The following is a 16,555-nucleotide window of genomic DNA, read 5'->3' as shown; positions in this document are numbered from 1 at the left end:
AGACTGATGTGAATTAATAATTGATGTATTATGGGTTTGAGAAAATTAGGTATTCATGTTATAAATAAATCTTTGTAAAGAGGTACCTAGAACAACTAGACTTTTATGATATTTGTGATGTTGCATATCTTTGAAGTTACAATTACAATGTTACATAATTTCCCCTTTCTTTGGCAATGGAAGCTTGTAGAACCTTAGAAATTTTGATGTCTTTTTTATCAATGCAATTTATTTTTTTTTAAAAAACAACTCAAGGTTTAATGTTTGTGAAGCACTTGTTGCTAAGGGTTCAGATTTCCAATAAAAAAATTTTCCTCCTTGATCTGGTAACATCAGAAGGTTGAGAATATTAATAATATACTGCATTGGCAGGTGGATTGATACCCTGCACCAAATTGACAGCAATGGAAGCTGCTGCTACCTTGAAGGTTGCCGCAAGGAGGCTGCAACAATGCAACAACTGTCCATTCTTGAGCCAGAGCCCAAATATTCCACCAACCATTGGAAGAAATGTCACATGCCCTGAAAGAAATATTCATGAATGAGGGGATGCATGAAAAATCATGAATAAGGTTTGCACAGTTTTCTTCTGATTTCCCAGATAAAAATATTCATGATTGGGGCGATACATGGGAAACCATAAGTTAAAACATAATTGTCCCCATTCTGATTTTCCCAGCTAATCCTTTCAGAACGTTTACATGGAGTGAAGCTAATCAGAATTTCAACATTGATGGCATCAAATATGGCGTAGCACTTGAGCCATTTTGCAGTAACTTATGGGACGCCATATAAGAGAGTTCAGATTCCAAATTTGCGCATCATAACTCATAAGGCCTTCCAAATAGGGGTTCAAAATTCTGAATGCAATAAGTTCAATCCTTTCAAACTTCAATGATCCAATCAAAACCTTACATGAATATTTCGGTGAACGCAAGTACCCAAAATGAAATTTAAAAGCCTAACATTTCTGCTCTAACATCAATCTCTCAATAAAAAGTTCTAACCGGACACATCTCAATACTCTCTGAACCTTAAAGACCACTTCAGATTGCAGCAAAAGCCTTCTTGCCGCCGCCACTTTTTAAGCCAGCTGGAATGACTTTCAACACATTGAACCTCACAGTCTTTGCCAATGGCCTGGGCAGATAGAATATCAAACATTACAATTAAATGAATTTTGCGCACAAAGTTGATAATAATTCGGTGCGACTATGTCTACAACAATCTTCCAACCTTGGTTGCCATATTATGATAAACCAGAGTCTAGCATAATTGAGGGAAATGAAATAGGCTGTTTTATATGCCACTACGCTAGAATATACAGAGATGAAATAACTGGCTTATGTGACACAGCAATGCTCTCTTAAGGAGAGCAGGAATGAAAGTTTCAGAGGGTGCTAGATCTGCCACCTGCATCGTCCATATGAGCTGATGGCATATCTGGCATGCCCACAACATAACATCATCCCCATTATGTCTACAATTATGAGAAGCTTACCTGCACTGCCCGATGATTACATGGTCCCCTTCCTTCACACGGAAACAGGGTGATGCATGCGCTGCTATATTTGAGTGCCTCTTCTCATACCTGGAAACAAGGAAAACTAGTTGATTTCCAATCTATCAAAGAATCAAGAAAACAGGATGTTCTTTCACTTGCCTTTGATATTTCTTCACATAGTGAAGGTAGTTTCGGCGCACAATTATGGTTCTGTTCATCTTGGCACTGTGGCATGTGCCCGCCAAAATGCGACCCCTAATTGAAACATTACCGGTGAATGGACATTTCTTGTCAATATAGGTTCCTGCAAGCAAATCAAAATAGTAAGGACAAAGTATTTCATGTTAAATTTTTCTTTAGGCAAAAGACACTTTGTATTAAAAATTCAACATCATGTTAAAGCTAGCAATGGGATGCCTCCATGGAAGACTCACAACTGCCACAAATCAATGTATAGGGTTTCTTTTGTAAAAGAGACACAAGAAAATCAGAAAAATTGGAAAACATACTTAGCTGTTTGACAGAGATGAAAACAATTAGAGAAAGCCCACCCAATACAATACATTAATGCATATCAAAATATAAAACAAGATCTTCAACATATTTTCAAGTAGAAGCCCACAAAATTTATCTTCCCTTGTTCTACATTATAGCATAGATGATACTGCAAAGTAAATATGTGACAAAGATTTGAGTTCATCATAAGCATGCTCAACAGTGAACAGATTAATGCATATCAAAATGTAAAACAAGATCTTCAACATATTTTCAAGTAGAAGCCCACAAAATTTATCTTCCCTTGTTCTACATTATAGCATAGATGATACTGCTAAGTAAATATGCAACAAAGATTTGAGTTCATCATAAGCATGCTCAACAGTGAACAGATTAATGTGGGTTCACAGAGGGTCTAAAATGGAGCCCCAAGAATACATTGCATGAAAGGATTTACTAAAAAGGTCATTATGAAGGAAAAAGAATTATCAAAAGGACAAATTTTTAAGCATGGATAATGCTGCAATGGCTAATGAGTTCAACACCATGCAAGATCGCCCATTATTATTGAAAAAAGAAACTAGAAACTATACTAGAAATTCAATTTTCTTGCTGCTAGAAGACAGTACATCTAACATTAAAAAGTTTAGTATATGAACCAAAAATCTATTGACCAAGTAGTTGCAAGAATTGACAGAATATTCATACCTAAATTAATTCTTAATCAAGACAAATGTTATATTCTATTCATACAGGATCAGCACAAGAGATCATGTTAGGCCTGTAGTATAACAAGTCAGATCAACCAAAATTTAACAATTTAAATACCCAATCAAACTTATGGATTGGTGCAAAAAAGAAACAAATCCTGAACCAAACCTAGCTGAGCTTTGGGTACGCAACCCACCCGACTCAACCCAATTAACGGTTAGGGGCCTGCATTGGAGGGTACTGAGGATGGAAGGGCATTGTTGGTGACTGGGGATGAGTTCAGAGGGGTGAAGGAATACTGAACTTTGGGTACACAACCCACCCGACACAACCCAATTAATGGTTAGGGGCCTGCGTTGGAGGGTACTGAGGATGGAAGGGAATTGTTGGTGACCGGGGATGAGTTCAGAGGTGTGGAGGAATAATAATAAAATATCCAAATCCAGACACCAATTACATGTGTAACACAATAATAAAAAGATAAAGGATACAATTATATTTTTTCAATTAAAACATACATTTATAAATAAAAAACAAAAGGCTTGATGGATTAGAGAACGGAAGAGTGATCAGATAGAGCTAATACAACAACAGCCATCATTTTGGCCGTCAAACCAATAGGGAAACAAATTAACCATCATCTCACTTATCTTCACCATTTGCAGAATCAGTAAAAATGTGTAAATTATAAAAAAAATAGAACTATCACATAAGAAACATCAAAAAGCAAGATAAAGAAAGAAAAAGAGAAAACACCCAGTTATCAGGAAAAAAAATAAAAAACAAATAGAAAAGAGATAAAAATTGTGAAGGGGCATCAGATCTCCAAGGTGATAAACTGATAATAGGTAACATCACTAAGATGCTTCAGACGCAAATTACCCATTAAAAATATGAGATTCCTCATCTGCCCAGATAACAATATTGATGGAAAGAGTTTACGAACCAAATTGACAAGATGATATGCAACCCCAAGGGGAAGGTGTGGAGGATACAGCTAGTAGCGTTGATGCAGTCTATCAAAAGTTTCCAATAACAATGCCCCATCAAGAAGAACTCAGATTATGCACCAACTTCATTCCTCTCAGTGAGAGAGACGTGGCAAGAGCGAATGGACTTATCAAGCTGGTGGCTGACAGTTCCAGTTGCAGGATGAAGGATCAGATGCAGAGGGAAGGATCAAGGGAAGGAATGGGAAAAAAAATAGGATTTTGGAGAGTGACAGGCCTCTCCTCCCAGCTCTTTTGAACCCCATTATGTTGATTAAGATATAAAAATGGACCTAAAACATATGTTTACACTAGTATATGTTACAATACTGGAATACAGAATATGTAACAATATTATCTAACATATGATATAGAATATATATATATATATATATGATTTTGTTTGGTTGGGTCATAATTAGGTTGGGTTGCCTAAAGTCAAGACCAACATCATGGTTGCAACCAGGTCGTTGATTCAGGTGTAAAAAAAGAAAAAGAAACCTGAGATAATCTGCTCAGATTGAGGTTAGAACTTGAAAGGCCTAGATCAAGGCATTATGTGCTAAATTTTGTGATCCAAACCTTCTAAATTGTTGATTTTGTAGAATGCTCAAGTTTCTGATTAAATCCCCTAACACTACTGATAGATGCATGGACCAATTCCTCCAAATTAAGGTAAGTGGTGAAAGTTGATGCCGGTAATATGAATAAAAAGAGAATATACATATACATGCATGTATTTTTGAAGTTTGAGATTGCAAGTTGTTGAATGCATTAGACAGTTAGGATCTGTTTTTTAGTAACACATGTCAAGAACCTAAGGAAAAGTGACCCGACTGGTCATGATAAGCAACAAGGCATAGAAAGTCATAACTAGCTAGTGTAGTAGGTAGCATCCTAGTAAAAGGAACATTCTACCTAAGTTGCTGCACCCGCTTCAGATTCTCCGAGGAAACTTGAACTGACACCCGCTCCCTAATCACTTCCTATTATATTTTTTTTTAAGAGCAGCTCGCTTCCTTGCACCTACAACTCACTTCCATTGCAGTTAACGGATGGCATGCAAGCCCAAGGAATTTTTGCTATAAGCAAAAACAACTAGCTAAATAAGTTAGCCCCATGTACAAAAAGGGTACTTGGCTGCATTCTAGAACAAGCAAGCCAAATGGAGCTCAAACTAGATTGGCTTGTGTGCCCCCTAATCAACCATTCATCTCATCATTCATATAATAGCACGATAATAACCACCAATAAGAGATAAAGATCATCTATCTCTTACACCCTTTCATTCAAAGCCACATGGTCCTTGCATACGCTCACCTCCTCCATAATACAAAACAAAATCACCACAATATCCTTCCATTTCTGTGGTTCACAAATATGTCAAGAGCTGTACACCAAAAAAAAATATGTCAAGAGCTAGACTAAAGATATGATGGACTAGAATAGTGTTACCAAAATATTTGAAACAGCTCCAAGTATCAAAGTTGGTAGATTACCTAAGAAATGAAACCGTCACATTTTCTTACAATATAAACAATTAGTAAAGCATGTCTTTCATATGTATCAATATATCAAATTTAAAATGGTACTTTATATCAAAAGCACATTTTATCACATCACAAGAAAGGAAAACAATGTGACACTTGATTACACGTGCTTAAATATTTTGAAACAACCTTATCTAGCACTTGAAATAGTTGACAGTTGATGTCCCAACACTTCCACTAGAGGATCCCTCAGAACAAGAACAGAATTTTGCACCAAGCCTCAACACTTTGCACTAACATAAACAGGATCCACCATTTTCAATGTGCCCGAGATTATTTTTTTTTAGTTTCCAATATCATTGACTATTCAGAAGGCCTGAGAACTACCGTGACTACACATATAAACCTAATAACCCCCTGCTTCCTATATAGGGGAGTAAATGCCCTTTCTCTCCCTTGATTGCAGCTATTCATCAAACTGAATTTTACATGTTCAAATGAAATTGACCCCCATCATATGTAGTTATTTACCAGGTGGGGCTTGCGACTTTCCAATCACATAGCCAGATAATAGTAGAGAAACCACACAGATTAAAACAAAAGCACAAAAACCATAACTCTCAAAATTCTAGGTAATCACTTGAAATATTTAACCAAACAGACCCCAAAGCACAGCCAGGACACACCCATCGAAGCAACATAAAATTGTTCTTCAAATATTAGATCTAAGCACAATAAGAGAACGAATTGTCAGAGATCAGACCTTCAATGGCTTCTCTGGGAGTCTTGAATCCAAGCCCAATGCTCTTCCAAAATCTGTTCCCACCCTTACCAGGCCTCTTTCCCTTCCCAGCCTTCTTTGAGCTGGAACATTCACAGCAGTCATCATATTAACATGTACGCAACTATGAACGAAGAATCAGCAATTCTATAAAATCAATTTTCTTACCAGAGAAACACCTTCGGTTGCTTCAGAAATGCCCTCTCGGTCTGCATGAAAAAAACGATTAAAGCAACAGAAAGAAGAAAAAGTCAGAACTGCAAATAATGATTCCGAGCAGATTCACTACTCTGACTTGAGCAGGAAAAAATAAACTACAAAAGGACCGTTTCATTCATCACTTCACTTAATAAAGTGCAGTTCAGCAAATCTGGGGGGGGGGGGGGATAAAGAACTGAAGCACAGAAAAACCTGAGTTGCCATCATTTAGAAAAATAAAGAAAAAGCAAGGTGCTACATTCAATCAAGTCAACGACTCCAACTCTTCAATTATCAGCCAACATGCTTATTTAAAACAGAAAAGAATTTAAATTCAGGAATTTCTTGCGAAACGTAAAAAAAGGATCTTTGATCGATGATTCTTAATATTGTTATATAAACAAGGTCAGAAAATCGTTATAAATAACTCAAAAATATGCAAAATGACATTATCACGTGATTCCAACTGACAAAAATTTACAATAACACGCAAATGACCTAATGGACAGTGATCAATTCAAAGCTCAGAGAAAACATGATTTTTGTATGAATTAGAAATGAACAAAAATAAAACTCAAAGTATGATTTAATGCGAGCTTGGAACTCACTTAAATGCCTAAAATCTGACTAATGGAATCCAAAACCTCTAGATCTATCTACGGTACTCTCAAATTCCAGGATGGAGATTGGAACCCTTCGTCTTTTCTCTTTCTAATGATAATGTATTAAAATAAACACAAGACTCGAAAGAAAAGAGAAGCAATCGCAAATTTCTAAAAGAAAACCTCGAAAAATAAGGGAAAAGAAGCGGCGGAAAACTCGCGAAATAAGGGAGATAGCAGCGATTAGATCTGACCTGCTCGGCCATGATTGAATCAGGCGAAGGAGGGCCTTCGAGCGCGGGAAGGAGACGCGAGCAGCGGCGGTGGCTGTAGCGGAAGAGAGGCGGCGGCAGCCCGCTAAAACCCTAGAACTTATTTATACGGAGGAAAGAAAGGGAATATTACGTCTCAATCCCTGTTCTTGGCTACGATGACGAAAACACCCTTATCTGCGATCCCTGCAATTGTGATCGGGGTGGTTCTATATACACCCCCCCTATTGCTAAGGACACCCCCCAAAAACCAAAAAAAAAATACCCAAACTAACCTTTAGTGTAATTACCATATTGCCCTTGAAATTTTCTCATACACCCCCCTTCCTCCTCCTCCGTTTTGTTTTGAAAAGAAAAAAAAAAACACCCCTCAAACCCCCCTTAAACCCCTCGATCCATTTACATCGTTTAGGCGATCTTTGAAGGAGATTTAAGCCCCATTCGAAGCATGGACAAGCAACTAGTGATTTGGGACGAAGAATCGGCCGCAAAGGTACGTGTTCCACCTTGTTTCGAAATTTTTTTTTTTCACGGTTCGTGCTCCGTTCGGCACTGGATCGCCGAACAAAAGGCTTCTGTTCGGCCACCCTCAACCGAACAGATCTGTTCGGCTGCACAGTGCCGAACAGAAGGCTTCTGTCTGGCACTGTTCAGCCGAACAGAAGCCTTTTGTTCGGCGATCCAGTGCCGAACGGAGCACGAACCGTGAAAAAAAAAAAATTTCGGGAGAAGCCGGCGAGGTGGTTCCGGGAGAAGCCGGCGAGGTGGTCGGAGATCGGGAGAATGCCGGCGACGAGAGGGAGAAGGGGGAACAGGGGGGTTTTGGGCGTTGGCGAGGTGTTTTGGAGGGGAAGAGCGGGGTGGGGGGGGTTTGGGGGGTGTAGAGAGCAATTTAGGTGAGGGGGTGGGGAGGGTGGGGGTAATTTAGGAATTTTTAATTTTTTAGGGGTGTCCTTAGCAAATGGGGGGGTGTAGAGAGTATTTAATTTTTTTTTAATTTTTGGGGGTGTCCTGAGCAATAGGGGGGGGTGTATATAGAACCACCCTTGTGATCGTCTTGATGGATGGGACCAATAAGCGTTGTTCGGGTCTTTGAATTTTGGACAAATGGGTCCGACCGGTTTCCGGATTTGGTTTTGGCCAAAGGGGTTGTTCTAGTTGTTTGTAAACTTTACCCCAAATAATAATAATAATATTAATTCATCTTCTTTCACCGACATGAACCATTGGATTACACCCTGCAGATGTCTCGAAGCACTATAAACTCATTCATCCATTTGCACAAATCTCAAATTGATTATTGCAGGATCAACCGTGTTCTGATTTTTCTAACGATCCAGATTAATAATACTTAATCTTAATTAAGTATCATAAAAAAAATAGTTCTTTTTCTCATTGAAAAATTGATTCTCCATTTTTTTGGCAATAAAATAACTACTCGTTACTAGTAATCCGTGTCGCTCTCACTATATTATAATCTTGAATGGTGCATATCATAAGTAATATAGTAATTCCAAAATCATTAACTATACTTAAATATTCATTTCAAGGTTTATTAATTAAATAGCCTATTTTTAAAAATAAAAATGGTAGAAATATCTCGATTGATATCTCATATTTTATCAATTTCTATTGGTCAAGATAATAGAACTAAGATTTTCATATTATTGTATTAGGAGTGCTTGATACTAATGCAAATTGAGATTTTAATAGAGATGAAAATTTCGGATTTTTTTAAAATTAGAAATGCTAATTTTTATTTTTCTATCCTGTACCCATCCTATCTTTCAATAGCTAACTCCAATAAAAATTGAACTCGACCCTTCTGCCTAACTTGCAAGCTAAAGATCTTAAGTATACATCTTTCATCTATAAGAATTACATTGTACAACAAGTAAAATTCTCCTTGGTGTTGGTGGCGATATGTAGAACCATCATTTAAGAATTTTGGATATGTTGTGTTTTGTTTAACTTATAATCTTTGATTTGATTTTGTTTGATGTATTTAAATTTAATCTTAAAGACAAGAATTCAAAGTTAAAATATGAGCATACTAATCCTATGAGATATCTCTCTCCCCCTTTATATATTAGATTCAATAGCAAACATGATGCTCCTTCCTTATAAGACTTAATATTGAGTTATATAATTAATAGTTTAAACTACTTAACTCCAAAATATTATCCTTCAAATGGGTGATACATTGAGATTTATTACATTGGCAAGAATAGTCACCACCAAATCTCGAAAGAGTGTTTTTTGCCCTTTTCTTTGTGAAAGTGGGCTTTAACATGAGAGAAATCGAAATTCCCCATCCTAGCTTCATTTAGGAATAGCACATTGGACTGGGCCACCTCAGCCAGTTTGTCTATGCAAGCTTGGAGAGAGGAAGAGCTAGCCCAATTTGGATATAGGCCAAGCTTGGGCTAGCAATTTATGAGGGCCCAGTTTAACTGTTTTAATATGATGTTACCACAGAGATCACCCTGGCAATCAAATTGGTGACGCTAAAATTAGCCTGGTATTTTACCCCGATACAATAAAATAATATAGGAGGAGAGTCTTCAAACCAATCCTTTCAGATTGCTCCAAGCTTGCAATGTTTTAGCGTTGCATGATTAGCTTCTCCAAGAATGTGGAGGAAGAAGAAATTAGTCAAAATAGAACAAAGATGCTTGATATTTCTCAATTCTCCCAAAGAGATGAAAGCACCTAGAAAGAACATGGTTATCATAGGCAAATGCGATGGTAATCTGGTTATTATATTATATATATATATATATATATATATATATATATATATATATATATATATATGTATATATGGGGATAGCACCAGGGCGGCCCAATGCATTTGGGGGCCTTAGGCGAATTCACTTAGAGAGGCCTTTTAAATAATAATAATAATAATAATAATAATAATAATAATAATAATAAATTTTTAATAAGTATAAAATACTTTAAAAATTTATTTAAAAATAATCCGTCTAGCTTTTTTTAGATACAAAATTATTAATCAAACTTTTGTACTTAAGATTAAGCTCATCAAGAAAGAGAATTTCATAAAGAAAACCAACTAAAAGATTAAGCTATCATAGGTGACATTTGCACCAAATATAGCCAATAATTCAGGTACCATACTATAGATGACATTTACTGACTGGAAATTCATAAATTTAGTTGCGGGTAGACTAATATGCACAAAGACATAAGAATTAAGCATTCCAACTAGACCCAACGTGAGACCAAACCATAAGGTCCATGACTCATCTCCAACAGACTGTTCCCAACTATCACTCCAAACCAGAGATGACAAATTAATCTAGGGATAAAGGCCAATCACAAGTCAAAAATTCAGAAGAAGTGGAGGGCCAGGGCCTTAGGGCTTTGAGGGAATTGGCCCAACTGGGGAAGAACCGAAGAAGGCCTCTGGTCCAAAACCAGAAGGAGAAGGGGGCGGGCCTTAGGGCTTACCAGCTGTCTCCTGTGGCTGTGGTCCGATCGACCGGGAGGCGGGAGGCGGGAGCCGGGAGGTGGCCGCCGTCAAGGTTTAGAACCGGAACTTCAGATTCAGAAGCCAGAAGGATTAGAGCAGAGGAGTCGAGGAGAGGAGGACTTGATCTATTAATCAATCGGCTTCTCTTCAAAGTCCGAAGGCGAAGGATCGAAGGGTGGAATGGTAGATTCGATCGCCCGTCGCCGCCGCTTGGGATGAGAAGTCGAGAAGGAAGTTGGAGTCTCGGACTCGAAGAGAAGGCTGAGAAGCCGTTAGCCTTCGAGCCGAGAAGGGAAGGGCCGAACTCCGAAAGGGGTTTGCCAGTTTGGGGAGTGGGGACTGGGGGGAGGGAACTCGAGAAGAAGCCGAGAAGGGTTCGGCAAAAAAAAAAAGCCCTGGCAGTGGCCGAGAAGGGGGATAGAAGGGGGGAAGACTTGTCCATTGACCGTTGCTTGTCACTGACCATCTCCCTCACCTGTAGCCAAGTTGTCAGTTGTCGTAACCATCTCCCTCACCTGTAGCCTGTAGGCCGTAACCTGTAGCGTGTCGGAAAGGGCAGAAGGCACCGCAAAGGCGTAGCCAGGCCTCATCGTCGCCGCCTACTGCCTACGGATGTGAAAACTGCGGTGCAGTGGTGAGATGAGCACTGGGCAACGACGTAGCGGGGCCTTCTTCGAGCCGGGGGCCTTAGGCGACCGCCTCAGTCGCCTAAGGCTCGAGCCGGCTCTGGATAGCACTAATAGTGGTGTTTATTTAACCACTATTTTGTTTTTTTTTTGGGTATAAGGTTGAGCATGTAATTTTTTTTGATCTTTTTATGGCTTATATTTTTTACATTTACTAATTAATAATTTTGCATGTTAATATACAGAGGTATGAATCTAAAATATAACATAATCATTTCTCAATAGTGATGTTTTCAAATGAACCCTTGAGAGAAATTTTTATATTGGTTAATAATGGCCATGGTTTTGATCAAGGAAATCAATGGAGAACCACTTGGCTAGTAATGGGCGCCACTGCAGCAAACATCGGAAAAAATTCAGGCAGAGGCTGATTTGGAAAGACAATGGCCTTTATTTTTCGTTTTAATGATTATTAGATTAACGATGGATCTTTGGAATCTAAGTTACATGTGGACATGGTTCATGAGGCCTAGCAGATATGTTTCTCAGCCTGGTGGATTTCTTGCATACATATCTATGAACTAAATTGTGTAAAACCGACATACTGTAAATCTGTGCAGGTTGTTTGGGTATAATGAATTCTGAACCAGTGCCAATTCTCAACTCGACTGACATTTTATAGTGAAGTGTCTGTACAATCAGATATGCCCGAAATAGATCTGTACTGGTCCAAGATTCAGAACAAATACCAAAAAAAATAGAAGAAAAAAAAAGCTCGACGAAAAAAAATAGAAGATAGAAAAAAATATTTTATTAAAAAAATTAAGCTACACATGTCTTACTAAACATGGCACCTCTCATTTTCTCCCCCCTCTTTTCCCACTCAAGACAAAAACATCGCTATCTAACTCTAATTAAAAAATAACTTAAATATATTAAACTTAAGACCCAATCTAACAAAATGAACCACCACTGAAAGACAAACTATTCCAACTAGATTGAAATAAAAAATAAAGATAAACTAGGAATATAATTTTAGTACAAGTAGGACCAGCAATGGACTTCCAACTCTCTCCCTCATTGCGAAGTCTATGCCGGCAACGCTAAACTTGTTAATATCATGAAACACCACAATAGCTATTTCCATTTGTGCCACAGTAACAGCAATATATAACAACTTATTAATCCAATAATTGAATAGTAGAATTTTTTTGTTGGCTCAAACAATAATTCCTTCACGAACTCGTCTTCTTCAAAGTATGTATCAAAATCGACGATGCCGTCCGACACTTTCCCTCAGTATTGACTCTATAGTAATTATGCTAAGATTCCATCGAATGTTTAGCTTGTGCCAAGAAATATCAAGTTGCCAGCTACAATAACGGTGAGCATTGGCCATTACTTACAAATAAGTAAAATCAATAACAAAATTTTGACTATACTTACATGCCCCCACTTGTGTTGCTCCATATATCTACATATATTTGTCTTCTTCCGAACATACATGAAATCAAATCCTCTTGCATTGAGTATTTTAATAGCTTGAACTTTGGAGTAGCTTCAAAATTAACTCATGTACCAAAAACTTTGTTAAACACTAAGGCACAACAAGAATCATACATACCATATATATATCTTCTTATTGATTGCTCTGAAGCTACTTCAAAATTAGTTAATTTTTCATCTGACTAAATCTCTAAATGAAACTTCCACATATTGGATAGCTTTAGCACAAGACTTTTCTGCATAATTTAACTCTTAATATGAATTTCTATGATCGGATCAACTATAGTATCTTTTGACTTTTTTTGAGTAATTTCATAATCAACTGGTCCTTCAAACATGATCTTTTCTGAACTTGATAGAACATCCATTTGATCAAGCCCTTTCTACTTCAAATTTTCTTTTGGACTTGGTTGATTTTTGAGCTGATCAATTTTGCTATGCTCTGAGTCTTCCAAACTTGCTCTAGTATCTAACTGATCAGACTCCCCTGCTTTAAGTTTTCATTTTTAAACTAATTTTGTTCTTCTTCCAGATTTTCATGAAAACTTGGAGTCAATGCACTCTTCAGGTAATTTTCGTTTATGATGTCTTACCTTGCTAGAACTTAAGTGGATGATTGTGAGAATATCCCATACTTTCTTTAGCTCCTTTACATTCTGAATATTTAGATTTTTTTTTCTATTAACTGAAACTTAAATAATTCACATTACCTTCTGAGATTTTAAATTCCACTTTCTCGCAACCACATTATTGAGAGCATTTCTTGGCATCGTTGTTGACTCATCCAAAATATTCCATAAACCCTATCAAACAAGAGTTGATAATACTTTTCTAAATTGGATAACAAGTGTTGTTCAACTCACAAAAAAAAGCAATGTAACAAAAACAACCATATTTATATTGGTGAGGTCAAGCATGTTGAACCCATTGAGATAGAAGGTAATAGCATCAGTCATAATGATTCACCTCTTGAATCACCAAAACAAGAGTCCATATGCTTGCATCATTGTACAGCGAATTACTAGAATCACTTCAACCACGTTGAGTTTCGAACACAGAAACCATCACAATCAAATTATCGCTCTAAAAATTACGCTCCAAATAAATCTGATCGAAGCTGCAAACCACTCAATTACTCTTTAATCTTGCTTTAATACCATGTGGAACTAAAAATATATAAGCCACCAATCTCATGAAAACCTATAGCTCTGATATCATATAGAATGACATGCATATGAACTACCAATCTTAAAACCTATAGCTCTGATACCATGCAAAATGACACGTTACCTAAAATACATTGGCCCCGGTTCAAGATCTAGAATAAATACCAAAGAAAAAAATAACAAAAAAAAGATACTGGAAGAAATATTTAGAAAAGAGAAAAAAAATATTTTATTAAAAAAATTGAGCCACACAAGAAGGCTCTCTAACACCTCACTAAAGAGAACATCTCCCACTCTTTTTCCGTACAAAATAAAAATATTTTTATCTCACTCCAACTAAAAAATAAATACAATATATTAAACCCAAGGCTCAACCTAGCAAAGTGGACTAGCACTAAAAGACAAGCTATTCTAACTAGATTGAAACAAGAGATAAATATAAATTAGGAATAGATTTCTAATACAAGTAGGACAAGCAATGGAGACAAAGAAAGCGACAACACCCTTGTAAGCGATTATAAAACCATTTTAAGGAGTCATTTTTGGCCTATAGAATACACCAAGACACATTTATACGTGGACCTTTCCTCTTTTTTTTTTTTTTTTTTTGAGATTAACAATCTTCCATGTACATAAGTAAGATAGCTAGAAAAACCAAGGAATTAGCATAAACCAAATAAATGCTCGTTGACTCATTGTAGAAGGAAGGAAGCAATCCACATCCACCTAATAAATGAAATGGTCTGCTGGTACCTTCATTTGAAACATTACACTACCAGGACCAGTACCAATAATACCAGAAACGAACAAATATAAGAGCAAAGCGAGTCTCAACTGGAGAGAAAATCCCTCCCCTTGCCATACGAAGAATCGCATGGCCATGACACCTCCACACTCATCAAGCCGTCAAATTCGTCGCAACACTCGCCGAACTCGACGCAGAGCCTTACGAGGCGATCATTGGCCCATGAGAAGGACCAAGGATTGGGAGTAATGAGCACCATGAGCTTATCACCTGCAAAGCCAAGGTTTTTTTGTTGGTTGCGTGCATGGCAAGGACCATGGATTATGGGCTATTGACATGTTGCATTTGTCAAAGAGGTTTCACATATTAAGCTAGAGAAGTGGATTAGATATCCCGCATTGATAATGGGAAAAAAAAAATGGAACTCTTATGATGCGAGGAGTTGAACCAGGAGTGGCTCAATGCATTTGGAAGCCTAAGGCGAACTCACTAAGAAGGGCATTTTTTCTTTTTCTTTTGTCTTTGAGGTCTTTTCTGCATTGGACCGGCCTAAGGCGAATTCACTAAGAGAGGTCTTTTTTTTCCTTCTATTTTGTCTTTGAGGCCTTTTCTGCGGTAGGTCTTCTTTGGATCGGGGCCTTAGGCGACCGCCTCAATCGTCTAAGAATTAGACCGGCCCTGAGTTGAACCACGTATTTTTCTACTTCTAGAACATACTCTAGATCGAGCGTGCAATCGCAATGGAAAGTACAAAAAAATCTACAGTGCAAGTGTTTTTGGTGTAAGAATAAGATGAAAAATACTTGATGTTTCTCTCTTTGAAAATACTTAAAATTGCTGGAGAGATTTTGGACGCGAATTGAGTTGAGAAAAAACTCAAACATAAGAGGGAGAGAGAGAAGAAGAAACTACCTGCTGGTTTCTTACCTTCTCCGAATTATTCCCTCTTACATTTGAATATTAGGTGAACCTGGTCGAACTAGCCCATCATGGGCTCCAAAAAAAACCAACACGCATGAACATCAATTAGCCCCAATGCTTAAATAAGTATCTCGATTTAGAGGTTTACTATGACCCAAATCCAATATGCTTTGCAAGTATAGCAAAGTTGAGCATTGCTACGTAGATTTTGGGCCGGGGTGAATAGGACATGGTCATCCTAAATAGCTCCCCTAGTCCTCATTATGAACAAGCTGGCTAGATTTGGGGGGCCCATGGTAAGTAGATTCTTGGATTATGAACAAGCTATCAAAGAATAGGTCTTCTGACTCATTAACTTATTTGTAGGGCTAGTAACAAAATAAACTTTTTTGAGTAAGGCACCTAGCTAATCTATCCACTTATGAGATCCTAGTTCGGATTTCATGATGGACTGTAATTTTCTTTCGAGATTCAGGGTGTTCAAAAAGAGACAATGGGCACAAGCATCTCCTCCAGAGGTCGCGTCCTAAGCTTTCAGCAGCTATATATAGGCTTGGAAAGCCTGCAACTCACAATGGAAACCAAACCGAAGTCCAAAGCAAACACACTCATGCATTAGCATGCAACATGGGACTAAGAAAACCACCAATTACTGTGTTGTGGCATCCGTACAGCCATCGCACTCCTCTTGAAAATGACTATCTTATGAACTCCAGTAAGAAAGCCACACAAAATCTTGGTCTTATGTGAACTATACCCAAAATTAGGAACTCAAATCATTGGGAACTGGGTATTGGAGCCTGAGCTCTTTGGAACTCGGTTAAGCATTGTGGGAGTGGAGGATCTTAAAAGTAGTTCTTTGACTAAGAGGATGGAGAAGAAGAGGCAACGGTCACAAGCCAAAATCCATTTTTAAATCTTCAAAAGCATCACATGTCGGCTAGATTGTACAGACAAATTTCTTGAGCAAGTCTTATCACCTTGAAAGCTTGTACGGATCATTAAACTAGGGAGCATCGTCGTGATAAAAAGTGTCATCTCGTTTGGTGTTAC

General features: G+C 37.7%; 1 protein-coding gene and 2 non-coding genes across 3 annotated transcripts; all 3 read right to left on the bottom strand.

Annotated features, from left to right (window-relative positions):
- Positions 1-819: 819 nt before the first annotated feature.
- LOC103723847 (40S ribosomal protein S11-like) lies at positions 820-7,174 on the bottom strand. Its single transcript, XM_008814914.4, has 6 exons — positions 7,025-7,174; positions 6,139-6,179; positions 5,953-6,053; positions 1,664-1,808; positions 1,502-1,591; positions 820-1,140 (listed from the first exon to the last, which is right to left on the bottom strand). Exons 1-6 carry the CDS (start codon positions 7,034-7,036, stop codon positions 1,047-1,049), a joined length of 483 nt encoding a protein of 160 aa, XP_008813136.1. The 5' UTR covers positions 7,037-7,174; the 3' UTR covers positions 820-1,046.
- LOC113461054 lies at positions 3,274-3,358 on the bottom strand. Its single transcript, XR_003383029.1, has one exon. It is a non-coding gene; the product is annotated as a small nucleolar RNA Z102/R77 (small nucleolar RNA).
- LOC113461053 lies at positions 3,520-3,626 on the bottom strand. The gene has a single exon (XR_003383028.2). It is a non-coding gene; the product is annotated as a small nucleolar RNA Z101 (small nucleolar RNA).
- Positions 7,175-16,555: the final 9,381 nt, after the last annotated feature.

This window comes from Phoenix dactylifera, unplaced genomic scaffold (assembly GCF_009389715.1).
Source record: "Phoenix dactylifera cultivar Barhee BC4 unplaced genomic scaffold, palm_55x_up_171113_PBpolish2nd_filt_p 000046F, whole genome shotgun sequence".
NCBI lineage: Eukaryota > Viridiplantae > Streptophyta > Magnoliopsida > Arecales > Arecaceae > Phoenix > Phoenix dactylifera.
The sequence above is the reverse complement of the archived record's forward strand: the minus strand, read 5'-3'. Positions and strand labels throughout refer to the sequence as shown.